Below are 15,859 nucleotides of genomic sequence, written 5' to 3'. Positions count from 1 at the left end.
GTAGTACCATATCACCCTATTAGAGCACTTCGCTCTCGCTCTGCAGGCCTACTTGTTGTTCCTCGAGTATTTAAAAGTAGAATGGGAGGCAGAGCCTTCAGTGATTCTCACGTATTGGGTTCTGTCACTTCTGCAGCTGGTCCGTCACATTATTGCCACCCCAAAAACACTTCCTCTGTCAATTAAGAGTTGATTTCTTTTCTACTTTCACTTTGTTCTATTAAAATTCATTTGTGTTTAATTCAACTGCTGTTGTGTTTTGTTTTGTTTTTACTTGCAGTGTTTGACCTTATAGGCCTCCTTATATTTTACTGCAACACACAAACCTCTGTTTTTTTGTTTTCTGTTTTTCTCCTACACAAGCAGGTGTTCAAAGTTAGCAGTCAATATTAATCTACTAGTAATAGATATGACGTCTTCATGTTACCTAGCAACCATCTACCAATCTAACGAAATCTTATGAAAGATTTGCTGATTTTATGTTCACAATAATAACATGTAATTACATGTAATACTGAATATATGGACTTTGATATCTTTGATATCTTTGATATCTTTGATATCTCCCAATCATGTTGTCAGTAGTGTCAATATTCCATCATTTCACACATTAACAGCAGAATTTTCTGCAATAACAAACTGAATGAATGAAAAGTTTACATTTTATATTATTGTTTCTGTTTGCACACATTATTTGTTACATATTTGGTAAGGATATTATGGCGTCTGCTAATTGATATTACTGTTCTATAAATGTGCCGTGTATGAGTGTTCAGGTACCGTTTGTTCCTGCGTAGCTGCGGTTGAAGCCTTTGTTGTTGATGAGATCGACAGATGTAGCCCTGGTGCCATGAAAAAGAAGCTTTTCGTTGTTTTTATGTTTATTCTTTGCCTCCATTTGCTTCTTCAGGATCTGGTAGTTCTGCCACAGTGTTGGATTTTGGACCCGTTCAATCTGCCAACACAATCCAAACACATTATTACTTCTCATAGTTCTTACCTTCTTACCTCTGCTTATTTTGTCTAATGATGTGTGTATATAGATATTTATCTTTTTTGCTCAATCATGAAAACATTTCTTCCTTACTCCTTTTTACTAGCAGAAACCTCCACCTGGCTCTCTTTGTACATAGATGAACTTTGAAAGATTTCATCCATATGAAAGAGGTGTGCTGAGGCTGGCTCCAGCAGTTTCAGTCCCCATAGACTCCCATTTTAAATGTCCAAACTTTATAGCAGAAATACATACGTTATGGTTGTGTTTTGGTCTCTATAGATAATCACTGCCTTCATACCAACTTTGGGGATGAGGAGGAACTTTTATATAACTTACTTGTTTGATTTATGTGTGTGCCGTTGGAGCCTTTTGGAGCATTGTCCTATTATCTCACAAATAATATGGCTGAAGTTCTGTTAATTATTCTAACAGAGCTCCAGTTTTGGGCCACAGGGAAATTATAGGATTTCACTGTGGACTCAATGATTCCCATGATGCATTGAGTTTTTCCTTTCCAGTCATCTTTCTCACTCAACATGTGTTAACAGACCTCTCTGCACTGAATCATACTTGTTATTAATCCAGTTATAAATGGTGAAGCTAAAACCAAAGCTTTAACCTCACACCAGTGGGTGATTCCATGGTGACTTCATCCATCTTTTATGTACAGCATATGTAAAACCTTCGTTTACTATGGAGACTTTTACTAGCCAATTTTTTTAACCGTCACAGTCATACAGTCTGCTCCATGTATTTGTGACTGAACATACACTGATGATGTTAACATGAAGTCGATTCTTTGTCAGTTCCTGCTCCACGTTGTTGTATTCCTGAGATCCTGGAGTCAGAGCAAACAACTTCACAAGGTCTCCTTTCATGTCCTCCCAACAAGAAGGCAGAGGCAGAGCAGTGTCATCTGTAAAAATCATTGGAAGAGCTCAGTTCAAACTAACAGTGCATATATACAACATGCTGTGATTAGAGTTTCAGTGGAAGATGTAAAATGCGGTGGCTACAGACTGATCACCTCTTCTGTTTTCAGCTTATTTTTTCTGAGGTAAAACCTCCATAAAAGACAAAGTGCCTAGATGACTCACCCTTCACCTCTTTCCGAAAGAGCTCCATAGGAGGCCTCTTTGCTGTAACTGCTTTTCTAAGTCCTGGATCAGCGGTGTACGTTTCATTGTTGATCTTGATCTTCACCTTTTGTTTCTTCTCTAGCGCCTCCTCCAGTTTGAGGTTGGTGTAAATATCAAACGGCACCATTGAACCACTGCGGTCTGGATACTGCCACTCTACCAGGCTGCTCACTAACAAAGCCTGTCTCTTTGAGTTCTCCGCCCTCTCCACTTTCCGGATGATGTCCCTGATGGTCATCAAATAGAAAAAGCAGTTAGGACTTTGCACTGAACATTCTTGAAAAACATTTACGTCTCTGTTTGCTGACCTAAGTGCAGACTCAGCAGTGAACACGTCTCTGGTCAGACCCTCCAGGTGGATCTCGGGGTCCTGGTCCTCTGCTCCTTTGTCCAGACGGATGCTGACCGTCAGTTTCCTCTGCAGAGCCTTCAGCTCCTCCATGTCAGCCTGTGACATCTGACTAATGAACGGGTCAGAGATGGTTTTCTGTGCCTGCTCAGCAACAATCAGGTCATTAATCCTTTTCTTGGCCTCACTCAAAGCCTGCAGGGTTGGAGAAATCGTGGTACATTTTAGTTACAGGTATCGATACATTTTCTTAAACTCACAGAAATAGATTTATTCAGTGTTCTGGAACCATTTAATGTGCATCAGTCTGTCCAGTAATTCTACACAGGCTCTCTGACAGCAGCCAGATTTGTCTGTGAGCAATGTCGTTCCAGTCTGGAGAGAGAATTTATTTATTTAAGTTCAGCTTGACACATGTCTAAAACTACACATAACACCTCTCTCGCTCACTCACAAAACTTTAAGTATGTGTGGACGAATCACCTGTTATGCACAGATCACGTTGAGTTTGGCTTGTAGCTGCTAACCAGCTGTCTGGTCTGGGTCAACTTATAGCAAAGTGGAGAGAGGCGTCGGAAAGTTGCACCAGCAGAACATTATTCCTCTGGAGGTGGTAAACACAGTGATCAGCTGAATCCTAACATTTCGCTCACAGCTGGGCCTGTTCGACTCTCTTTTGGCTGCAGCAGCTGCTACTATAAGCATACTTTTCTTCTTCTCACTCGCTGTAAACTTCGTACTGCAGATGTTACTCTCACTCGCACACACACTGCAGAGAGAGAGGCGGTCCCTGTCTTCACCACAACATTCAACCGTTGGCACAGAATACATTACCCATCAGGTTAGCTACTTAAAGGGAAGGTTATGCCTGAAACATTTAACATTTTCTTAGGTTTATTTTTTCACCAAAGCTTGTGGGAGCTACAGCTGAGGGGAGCCATCTTCTGTTTTAGACCACACAGGCTTTGATTTGTTTTGTTCTCTGATTAGCACAAAGATTTGCAGTTTGACTTTGGGCACGTTGCTCGATCCAGATTGCCTTGCTACAATAGGCAGGATATGTTTGATTGTTTGCTTGTTTTCCATCCATCCATGCGTGTGCAAAAAATTAAATATTGTTGGAATAAAAAATAAATGAATAAATGCGTACCTTGTTGTCGTCGGCACACAGCTGAAACACTGTGGGCTCAAACTCTTCCCTCTCCAGAACTAAGTCAACAGAGCTGGACTGAGCCGACCCGGATACCAGACCTGACATGAACTGGCGGACTGTTGCTGAAACAATAATAATATCCAACGTCAATCCATCTGACAACATTTTATGTTATGATCAGAAGTTTCCAAACACTCATTGTGAGCATGAATGTCAGGGTAATTCTGGCCTTTTAATGATTTCTTTCTTTCAATTTAGTGATGATCATTTTCAAACCAATACACTGAATTTTAACTTGGGCTCATTCAAATTCAGTTTTAAAAAGCATTCAAATTCAAGTTCTGCCCGTACTAAAACCCCAATTACAAAAAACATAGAAAACAGATCCTTACACAAAGACATTTTACAGTTTCATTAACATTATTACTGCTTTTTTAAAAGAACACTGCCTATCAAATGCACCATTGCCTTCACCACAATGACCAGGAGGGAAATTAAAAAACATGTTAAAAACACATCAAGAGAGACTTACATCTTTAGGATCAAACCACAGAGATGTTCAGATAGTTCAAGTTATTCTGAAATGCCTTTTTGATTTTGGTCAATAAAAGAGCAAACATTGTCTTTTAGGAGAAATTTACTGGTACTTTTTAAGCCACCATGATCAAAATGAAATGGATAAGTAAACAATTTCCCATCTACAGTTGGGTTTCCCTACCAAACAACACCGACGTACCTTTGAATTTGCCAAAGACACTCTTCTCCTCCACCGTCTCTCCCTGTCTCTTCTTCATGCTCATGTGGAAATCGTTCAGCATGGCCGTCTGGAAGATCAGGATCTTCACACTCTGAACAAACCTCGGCTGTTTCTTCCTCACAAACTCCACCACTGCATCCACCATGGCATCAGCCACCGCTGAAGGGCTGGCCCCTCCCTGACCTGACAGGCAGACAAGGATGATGATGGTGATGATGAAAGGATGGAAAGAGGATGAAGAGTACACTTTGTGAAACTCAACAGAGCAACAATCTCACATCTGGCTGCAACATTCATTACAGCTCGAAGATGAAAGAGTTGGACAAAACCAACAAACTGATGGTTTTGGTGTAATCTAAGATCTCAAAGACTCTGTAGAAGGGATCTGGTTAGTTGGTGTGTTTCAGCTTAATATTAATTTGGTGTGACACAAACTCTGATCGGACCTTTGTCACAGTTCCTCATGCAGTAATGACCTCTGCACACTGCTGCACAGCAAATCAGTGAATACCATAAATAATATGTACAGACCTGTTCCCAGGGCAGGGAAGGCCACAGAGCTGAACTTGTTCTCCTCGCAGAACTTCAGCACTGAGTAAACCATGTCTTTAATGTTTGCAGGGTCGTTCTGGCCGACGACGTGGACGATGTTCCTGCTGGGCAGCTGCCCGGCTGATGTCAGGATCATTGCATGAGGCTGAGCCATGGAACTCACTGCAGAGTGGAAGCACATGAGGCTTATAACACAGTGTGGCAGAATTGGTATTTTCCAGTCCAAAGCGTTACACGTTTGAAATATTTTAAAAAGTATTCCAATCTGATCCATAATTTTGAAATTCTATTTTTCACATCGGAACCTGAAATTTGGTAAAAGGTAGTAACAGCAAGGTAGTGACTTTACAGTAAAGATATTGATCGATATTGATTGTTAGTCTAAGCGATGGGCCAAACACAGCTGGACAGGGCTGTAGAAGTGCATCAACCCAGTAACAGGACTGGTATATGCGCCTTTGTGTGAGGAAGAAGAGGAGCACTGTCAAAATGACCTCCTGCAGGCTACTTGCACATGTTTCTGTGTGAGTAGCTGTACAAACTGTGGAAACGTTTCAGTAAATGCAAAATTGCAAAGCGTTTAAGTGTCTTATCATCTACAGTACATAATATCACCAAAAGATTCAGAGACTCTGGATAAATCTCTGTATACAAGGGACAAGGATGAAAACTGAAAAAACATATATCGATCATGAGTTTCAGTATTTAGTTGCAAAGAACCAGATGCAAAATTTAATGCTTTAATTGATTAAATAACTCACTCAATAAACTTCATCCTCTACCGCTTATACTTTTCAGGGGCGCGGAAGGTGCTGGAGCCTATCCCAGCTGTCATAGGGCGAGAGGCGGGTACACCCTGGACAGGTCGCCAGTCTGTCGCAGGGCCAACACACAGGGACAGACAACCATTCACGCCTATGGGCAATTTAGATGAATCAATTAACCCCACTAACTGCATGCCTTTGGACTGTGGGAGGGGGCCGGAGTACCCAGGAGGAACCCACGCAAACACGGGGAGAACATGCAAACTCCACACAGAAAGACTCGGCCTGATGGTGGAATCGAACTCAGGACCTTCTTGCTGTGAGGCAACAGTGCTAACCACTGTGCACAAACTCCACCATACCTGAAATCATTTTAAAAATAAATAAAAAATGGCTTACTCAGGTATTAAAATTTAGTTTAAAAAAGAACATACTTTATAAATGTTATATTAAAACTCAGTGATGGAAACAAAGAATTATATATAAAATACAGAAATAAGGTGACACTAAGTGTAAGTCAATAGAAACATACAAACCTGTGCTTCCTCTGTGGGATTATAATATTATCTAATGCCATGTTAGACCCCTAATTAAAGATTGTGAAACTATTATGTAGTTTTAGTTTGCAGGATTCTCCTGAATTAGAAGAAGGTGAAAACTATTACAGTTATTAAACTGATTTGTATTACATTAGACTGCTGATTGAATGAATGATATTGTTTATGATGCATTATACTGCTGAGTTATAGGAAATACTGTTTTCAGAGAGTCAGGACTTTGCTGACTTTGCTTTTTCTGATAGTGGAGGAGACAGAGAGCACATCGCCCCCACCCCAGGCAGACAAAACAGGGAGCCAAGGCCATAAGTCAGGCTCGCTGGGAGTTAGAGAGAATGTGAATGTTTAGGTTTTTACGACTAGGTGGGGGCCACTAGAGGCTAGGAGAGTTTGAGTAACCCTCCACCAGTTTGAGACTTGCTGTGACCCTCTTCATGCATGGCTCCCCATCCGGATGGTTTATGCTCATAAAGTGTTGAATTGTATGGAATAAAAGATTGTTGATTGAGCATTTATACACCGAGTAGTGTCCTTCCTTCAGCCCAAAGATCGAAAGAATTGGGAGGATTTAACACCTAAAAACAGTTGAGCAAGAAATTGTGCCAGAATTTATTAAATGATGAAAATCTTGCAAATAGTTTTGACCAGTTTATCTCCAAAGGAGACAACCTTCCTTGGGCTATTACTCCTCCCGAGTGCCAATATAAACTGCATTTACAAGGCCATGCTCTTTTTTCAGCTGCTCCCTTTAGAGGTCCTCTACCTGCTCTCTACTCTCACTACAGAGCACAGTGTCTGCAAACATCACATATCATTTTCTTAATGATATCAGTAAACTTCTCCATTCTTCAGGTGTCCTCTCATATGTCAAACAGTCTCCTAAAAATGTCTCTCTGTCCTAGACCTCTCCATACCTGCCATCTGTACCAATCACCTTTCCAGTCTTTATTCTCTTCATAGCTGGCATCACTTCCTTACTAATTGCCTGCACTTCCTTATTCACTAACTGCTCTTCATCCTACCCTCCTTTCTCTCTCATTTTTTACAAGTTAATTATTTAACTTGGATATCTGTGAAAAAAGAAATTAAAGATGCTGATCACAGAGGTGGAATCTTAACAAAAGAATTTGATGCGATTAATTTCAAAATCCATCAGAGACAGCACTCGTTTGTAAGTTATATGCACATTTATAAATAAATGCTATAAAATCAACATTAGTAAAACTATTACATTTGTGATCTCAAAGTGGTCAATATTAGGACGACGTCTTTTCCTTTCATATTTCAGTGATTCGGTGTCTATTCCTCTAGAATTTTGTAATGTTTGCTGAAATTGGAAACGTATTGAACATGTCTGTATCCTGATAAATGGTCCAGTTATTGAAAGTTGAAAGTAAAATTCAATAATTTATTAAAGGTTTAAATTGGTAAATATCTGACCTTTAAGAATTAATAAAGACATTAAATATGTTAGCTCATTTTTTCCATTCCTTTAATGTGAAGCTCTACTTACCTTGTACCAGTCTTTGTTTGAGCCTTATTTTTATGATTGTAATCTTATATGGTACAAAGCGTCTCCTACTTATCTCAACAGATTACAGACTTTACATAAAGCAGGTATACGAGCCATGACACAGTCCACAGAAGATGATCCTACAAACTTCTGACGTTAACTGTAACACTTTCATAATGTCTGTGTTATGTGTAATGTGACATTAAGACTGAACAGCAGACTCACTCACAACACGAAGGAAAGATAATTTTTGAGTGGAAAGAAATGCAAACGTAAATGTACGAGTTTGTGTTAAGACAAGTAAGAGCTTCGAAACACTTTATAAATGTTAACCACTGTCATCAACCACTATCTTTAACAGGAATTTAATAAACTGCTACTAAAATATGTTTGATTCTGAACCCTGTATAGTAAATATAGCTTTGAACTTTAAACATAGCGCAATATTAAAGTTCATACTTAAATTCACACAACTATTTCCGTGTACGACTGTCTAGATCCATTGGATTTGTATTATTTATTTAGTGATTTAGGTTGGCATTGTACGTACAGTGTATGTTGGGAATGATGTATTTCCTGTATATCATCTGATATCTAGGATTCTGTTTATGAGCTCTGGACAGTTTTCAGGGAACCTATTTCACAAATAACTACTTTACGTTTGATTTCTGAATAAACTGAAACAGACTTCAGGGTTTTGAAATTAATAAATTTTCAGTTTTAACTGCCTGGTGATGCTGAAAAGGGAGTCAAGTGTGCCGTTCCATGTAGAATAGAATAGAGTAGAATCGCCCTTCATCATCAGTGTACATGTACAACGAAATTGTAGGCACACACCGAACTGCGCACACTCTCGCTCAACTGTTATTCCAGCGCCGTCCAAGATCGCCTTTGACACTCCTGAGAAAAGATAAGAGGAGAGCAGTAAGTCAGACGGTACATTGACTTTCTACAGTTAAATACAGTCTTTGTGTTTTTAGCACTCAGAAACACTCACCTGCTTTAAGGTTAAAGGTCTGATTGGACGAGTTGACAATGACATCACAGGTCTCTTTGGTGATGTCACCTGACGACACCTCTAAGGCGAGCTGACCCATCTGCATCTGGTACACACCGAGGGAGGTGGACAAAACTGGGCCAAAAGTGGCTGAAACAAGCACACGCAGACTTTCAGCGGATGATTTTAGACCTGCGATTTTATCTGGAGGCTCGAAATAACACCAGTGACTAAGATCCTTATCTGTAAATAATGAGGCCTTTTCTGATCACTAATTAAATAGCTCAGCTGATTTGTCTTAAATGTGTTAAAACAAGAATTTTCAACTGAATTGAATTGATGGGGTTTAGTGGTTAGAAATAATTTTTCCCTCTTCTGCCTCATACCACTGGCCATCTGAGTCCGGCTCATAATGTTTTTAACATAAAGCTAAAAAGCGACACTTGTTGCATAACCTTAACCCATCGTCTATTTACATCATAAAGACACGAGTTGTTACTGATGGTCGTATCAGGGCTGTTCTTATAAAACTGTGACTGCCATCATGTTTCTATGACCTAACTAAACTCTATTAAATCATCATATAGTGGTTTAATATTAAATAATCACTAATTGTAAAGTTTAAAAGGACTTCTTACCTGAGGAGTGTTGTGATTGGCTGACAGGCTGTTGAACTGGTGGCTCATTAAAATCATGCTGTTCACGCTGGACGTTCCTCTGACCGGTGAACTCTCTGGTGAAACACTGACCAACAACAATATAACTTAGATGTTACTGCTATAACTGCAGCTCAATGAATTGATAAGTTAACAGTTAGACTTATGTTCACACATTACATCATTTTAAACCTCACAGCAGTTGTAATTAGATTTTAAGACAACAAAATTCTAAAAGTAACTATTTGATATAGTCTGGTTTTGTCTGTTTCTAGTTCTTATTGCTTCCTGTTGCTATATTTGCAGGCTGAGTTAATTAAACCTTCTCATCCTTCTCGTACCCATTTCATGTGATAAACAGTATGTACTGTGTGTTACTCTGTGCTTTCACTCACTAACAGGGTGGGTTTGCTCGTCTCTAGTGCTCACTGTCAGAACATGATAAGCACTTAAACACTCTCAGCTCCTATCAGAGTCACAAACTCACATCCACGGTTTGGCTGTCACTGGGGTGAACGACGATGACCACCTCTCTCAGACAGTGAGGGTTTCTGCTGCTGCTGTACGAGCGGATCTCTCTCAGCAGGAGTTTGGACACCAGGGCTCTGGGGAAGCTCAGGTTTCCTGTCCCGATGGCTGGGAAGGACAACGATGTCATCTGACGTTTCTCAGCCTCCACGAGACAGTATCTGATGATGGACGTTAACTCCTGACAAACAGAGATAAGACAAAGTGAAGCTGGACTTCAGTGACGGGTTATAAACAGTACGGTGCATATGTTGTTTTTTTTTTTTAAGAATTTTAATCACTTCAAGATCTTGGAGAACATGTTTCCATCACATGCTACCGTGGCTGAATTTACTTTTTGGTGCCACTAGGTGCCGCTAAAGCATCTAAAACGCTCTAATCAAAGTGCTGCATATTCTCTAAAATTTCTCTAATTGAGTGTGTTTAACTGAAGAATGCTAACTAAAGCAAAACTTTGGACGTGGCTTCATAACAAGCTTAATGCTGCATTACCATAGAAATAGTATCAGACACTATGAATGTGGAGCAGAAGAGGATTGTGGTGCTGTGGGGATATGAGTCCTTCGTATAGACGACCACTGTCTTCTGCCGTTCAGCTTCTCTGTATTCTGTCTGATTATTTTCTGTCTCGATATTTGTTATTTGTCCAAAAAGGTCCCGGCTTTATCTTTTTAATATTCAATTAAAAAGAAATATTTCTTCTGAATCATGTAAGTGAGCCTCACGGTTCAGAGGTTCCTTTGACTTTTCTTTGTTTAAAGAGCAGGGCCTCCTCCTGAAGTTGCCTGTGTGGGCGTGTCCTACCAGCTCTCCTGCCTTAGGTGCCACCTTTTTCTTTTGTACAGCATCAGCAATTACAGGTATTTAAGCCCAGGGAAAGGTGAGCTCTGGGCCAGAGAGCCATGTTGGTGGTTGCAGCTAGTGATGGTGAGATGAAGCCTCGTGATGAACTGAAGCTTTCCATCCAACTGGTCGACTCATGGTTCGAAGCATTGTGGTGATTCATTTGTTCTACTGCGCCATCAAGTGGACAATTCAAGTGAAACAGGCTCTGTGATTATAATGATGTGACGTGTAAACCTCTAAACTGAATAAGTAAATTGTTTTCATGGTTATTTATCCTGAATATTGTCTCAGTATGTCTGATACAAACGAGAAAGTGGAAACTATCAGGACAGACATGATTGTGTAACTGTGTAATCATGCTTATGTACATCTGGATAATGACACAAACTAGTGTGTGACGCTTCACTTTTTAATAAACTAAAAGACAGAAATCAGATTATAGGATCTGCAGTGTTGTTTATTTATTTATATCATGGTGCTTATCATTCGTAACATTTATTACTGTTTGCATACAATATCAGGAGAGATGAGATAAAAAAAAATCTTCCTTGCTGGTTCCATCGAAGAAGAAATGCTCAAGTAGCTACGTAGCACGTACGTAATCCAATTCCACAACACAGTGATGGCGAAATCAGCTGTGTTTTGCTGCCCATTTTATTTCGAATCTGGCGCAAACCGGCGAGCCAGTTCCTGAATCAGTCACATGGTACGGACTGCCCGCGAGGCCTCGAACGTCACTGCATACGTAATCAAAGCGAGCCTCGATACGCACTTCACAAAAACTCCCCCGAGATTACCCGACACACGATTCGAAGCTTCGACACACAGGACACATCACTTTGATTGCTTGCTCCTGCTCAGTGGAGAGTGTGTTTGGTTACTAATGTCTGTTTGACTTACTTTTCAGTTTACTGACCGATGCTTGAGTTTTGTTTTGTTTCTTTAAATGGTGATAGCAGCTTGTCCGTCTCTTTTAGTTGACCTATCAATAGAAACTTTAATAAAACTCTTTAATTGAACGCTTTTGCCTTTGTCTTCATTTTCCGACCCGGACACTTTTTGTTACTTCCCCCTCACCGCCTGGACCCTTTTAGGGGAACGTAACACCTTTAAATATCATCTCCCTGCTTAATCGTATCTACACCCATCTGGACCACAATATGTACGTCTCCCACAGTGTGTGTCTGACAAGGTGATCAGCAACACAGGGGCACCACAGGGGACTGTCCTCTCCCCCTTCCTCTTCACCCTCTACACCACAGACTTCAGCCACTGCACAGAGACCTGCCATCTTCAGAAGTTTTCTGATGACTCTGCGGTGGTTGGATGCATCAGCAGGGATGATGAGACAGAGTACCGGGCTGTGGTCGACTCCTTTGTCACGTGGTGTGAGCAGAATCATCTGCAGCTCAACGTGGCAAAGACCAAGGAACTGATCGTGGACTTCAGGAAGACCAGGAAACACTTGACCCCTGTTTCAATCCAGGGGGTCAGTGCTGACATTGTGGAGGACTATAAATACCTTGGAGTACACATTGACAATAAACTGGACTGGGCTAAAAACACCACAGCACTTTACAGGAAGGGCCAGAGTCGTCTCTATTTTTTGAGGCGACTGAGGTCCTTCAACATCTGCCAGAAAATGCTGAGGATTTTCTATGAGTCTGTTGTGGCCAGTGCGATCCTCTATGCTGTTGCATGCTGGGGGAGCAGGCTGAGGGTCGCAGATGCCAACAGACTTAATAAACTGATCCGTAAGGCCAGCAATGTTGTGGGGATGGAGCTGGACTCCCTCAAGGTGGTGTCGGAGAGGCGGATGCTGTCCAAGATAAAGACAATGTTGGATAACACCTCCCACCCACTCCATGACATGTTGGTCAGTCACAGGAGCTCGTTCAGTGAGAGACTGAGATTACCCATGATGCACCACTGAACGACACAGGAAATCATTCCTGCCTGTGGCCATCTCCCTGTACAACGCATCCACCTAACACACTGTTTGCTGCAACAGCTACACATGTTTCTTTTTCAGCTATTTATTAATATGTGATTTTATATATACATAAACAGCCTCACCTTCTCTGCCTGGCCGCCTCCGTTGTCCCAGGATGGACAAACAGCATGAAAGACTTTGTGACATGTGAGGTTGTAGCTGTCAGTGATGATGGCTTCCCCGTGCCACAGTGTGTCCCTTCTGGCTTCAGAGTAGATGGCGTCCTGCAGACTCCCTCCAGCCGCTGACAGGATGGCGTTGGACACAGCTCCCTGGCTCAGGTTCAAGTCCTGTGAGATGGTGTTGACGATGACATCAGTCTGTGGAACAAAAGCAAAATGGCACAAAGTTTAAGCTTTAACAATCAACAGTTCACGCAAAAATACAAAAACATTTTATGATTTTCATTTTTAAAACAAATTGGCCGAGGAACTAAATGTCTGCACAGTGTGCCAGACGATACCACACTGCTTACAGCAAAGCAGGCGTCTGTTTAGGCTGGCCAGATTAGATTTTTGTAAAATGCCAACGTTAAAACAGCAAAAACAACCCTGAGCCAAATATTCAGCCCCACAATAAAAGTTTTTCCTTTGATAATTCACATTAAATGATAACAAGGAAATTATTTTTGGATTTTATTGCATTATAACCACTTTGAAAATATGCTTCAGAAGACATTAAACTCCAGAAAACCAGAATCATTCATGATTCCAAACATTTTTTACAAATAAATAACTGAAAAGTGTGCGTGATTATTTGTGATTATTCAGCCCCCTTTGGAATCATGTATGATTTTCGTTCCACTTCTCACGTGTGCACCACTTTGTGTTGATCTTTCACGTGGAATTCCAATAAAATTGATTCATGTTTGTGGCTGTAATGTGACAAAATGTGGGAAAGTTCGAGGGGGTCGAATACTTTTGCAACCACTGTACATCACGTAATTGAGAAATTAGAATATTGTGTTCTACGGTGTCAAAAGCAGCAGCTAGGTCAAGCAAGACAAGAACAACATGGTTACCAGAATCACATGCCAGAAGGTTGTCATTAAAAACCCTTAATAATGCAGATTCTGTGCTATAAATGTCATGGTCCCTGTGCCTCCCCGGCCAGCCCAGTGTGGCCACAAGTGTTTGTTCTTTTTCTCTCTCTCTCTCTCCTTCCTGTCTGCCTGGGCGGAGCTCTGATTGGGCTTCCACCCTTGGCCCACACACCTGCAGCTGATCTCGAGTGAATTGCAGTCGACCTCTGGCTCTTCTTAAGGCTGGGGCTCTGAGCTATTTGTCGCTGGAATATTGAGTGACCCTCGTCAGTATTGCCTGGCTTCTTTGTGAATTAGTTGTTCCCGTACTTGCTGCCGTCTTACCCTCGTCTATGTTTATAGGTTTATCTGGACCCGCCCATTTTGATTCCTGGACCCCGTGAGTGTGAGTGGGTGTGAGGAGTGTTTGGACAAGGAGCGGAGCAAGTGTGAAGACGTGTGTTTCCCCCCTATTGACCCCCGGGACTAGGGATGGGTATCGTTTAGGTTTTATCCGATACCGGTGCCAAACCGGTACTTTTGAAACGGTGCCGGTGCTCAAACGGTGCTTAAAGAATGGAGAACACAAAATTGGTCCAAGAACCTCTCATGTTTAGCTGTTTTCCACTTTTTCTTTGGTCATTTTAGCCTTTTTGGCCAGGGTGAAGGGAGTATCTGCCATCAAACAAGAAGACAGCCGCATGTAGCTATGATGATGTTTGCTAGTTCACCTTACATGCATTAATGTAATAACGTGGTTAGCCTACTCAACGTAAATTACACACGAACAACATTAAGCTACTCACGCAGAGAAGAACGGCTGCTGCTGCATCATCATCCTCATCATTTCTGCTACACTGGCAGGGCTAGGGGCCAGGACTCTCCTCTTCGGGTTTTTGGGGGATGTTGCATAACAGGCAACCCACCCGCAGTAGATGCGCTCGGTGTGAGGTCTCACAGCAAGCTATCAAATACGGCGCATTTCTGGGCTTTTAAAAAAAACGCTATGCATCGCCAGGTGTTTCATCGGATTGGAGGTGTTACCTCCTTTGACAGTATCACAGTATCAGCTTAAAGCACTTGTTGCTGCTGAGTTTGCATCTTTTGCTGTGAAGTACAGCCAGACTTTGACCGCTTCGCCTTGGGCATTTTTAATCTGTAGCTCTGCTCTAACAGAACGTACGTACCTGGCCCCGCCTACTATCCTCGGAAACGTAAAATTATTGGCTAGAATTCAAAGTGTATGACAGCTCAGGAATAAAAAACAACGAAATAAAGCACCGAAATGTGCGCTGCTTTTCGGTCTGGTTACTACCGTTTATGTCAGAACCGGTACCCATCCCTACCCGGGACCCTGGTGTCTCCCCCCCCCCACCCCCTTCACGTGTACATAGCGCACCAGAGTGATTAATAAAGTGTTGTTGAACCGTGCTACCTCAGTCTGCGCCTGAGTCCGTTCCACCACCGTGACAATGAAGGCTTTTAAAACCTGACTGAAAAACCTCAAAGACGCCATTATAAACTAGAAAATCTTTCAGCTGACTAAAAACAATTTGTGGAGGAAAAGGATCCCGAGGGGAACATGTGGGCTTTATGTGGCGAACCACATCCTCTAAAGTGGAGAGCGTCACAAGTTCAAACTGAGTGAAAACAGCAGTGCAAGGGGCAGAGACAGAGGGTCAGAGTCAGGAGCTGTGATAAGAGCCCTGGTGGTGACAACCTTTTCAATAAAAAAGTTCAGAAAATTATTGGAAATATTAGGAGAAACTTCCAAACAGACATTCAACGGAGTATTAAGAACAGTGTCAAAGGTCCTAAATAACACACGTGGGTTATTTAGGCTGAAACTAAACCATAATCTCTGTTACTGTGACTCACAGAGGGCTGACACCAAACTGTGAATGTAAATAGTGATCTGTTAGATGTGCTGATCCTGTGTTTTCAGTGTCATAATTCTCTCTCTCTTTTTTTTTTGGCTGTTGTATCAGTAACTCGTAAAGATAGTACTGAATATTTTATTTATGGGTATCAGAGTAA

The 15,859-nt window shown here is 41.4% G+C and overlaps 1 protein-coding gene across 2 annotated transcripts in view; it reads right to left on the bottom strand.

Moving 5' to 3' along the window:
* LOC146658114 (protein mono-ADP-ribosyltransferase PARP14-like) overlaps positions 1-15,859 on the bottom strand; it is a 31,858-nt gene that overhangs the window by 2,702 nt on the left and 13,297 nt on the right. For both annotated transcript variants that reach the window (XM_085426503.1, XM_085426504.1), the window contains exons 11-22: positions 12,885-13,121; positions 9,922-10,143; positions 9,417-9,522; positions 8,779-8,928; positions 8,619-8,681; positions 4,927-5,109; positions 4,375-4,578; positions 3,636-3,760; positions 2,445-2,680; positions 2,095-2,363; positions 1,768-1,913; positions 781-955 (exon numbers count right to left, since the gene is read on the bottom strand). In XM_085426503.1, the coding sequence (XP_085282629.1) occupies positions 781-955; positions 1,768-1,913; positions 2,095-2,363; positions 2,445-2,680; positions 3,636-3,760; positions 4,375-4,578; positions 4,927-5,109; positions 8,619-8,681; positions 8,779-8,928; positions 9,417-9,522; positions 9,922-10,143; positions 12,885-13,121 (2,116 nt within the window). The remainder of the gene's footprint in view (positions 1-780; positions 956-1,767; positions 1,914-2,094; positions 2,364-2,444; positions 2,681-3,635; positions 3,761-4,374; positions 4,579-4,926; positions 5,110-8,618; positions 8,682-8,778; positions 8,929-9,416; positions 9,523-9,921; positions 10,144-12,884; positions 13,122-15,859) is intronic.

This window comes from Rhamphochromis longiceps, linkage group LG12 (genome assembly GCF_057381845.1).
Source record: "Rhamphochromis longiceps isolate RC_006_pf linkage group LG12, R_longiceps_female_GT1.1, whole genome shotgun sequence".
Lineage (NCBI taxonomy): Eukaryota > Metazoa > Chordata > Actinopteri > Cichliformes > Cichlidae > Rhamphochromis > Rhamphochromis longiceps.
Note: the sequence above shows the minus strand (reverse complement) of the source record. Positions and strands in the feature narration are given on the sequence as shown.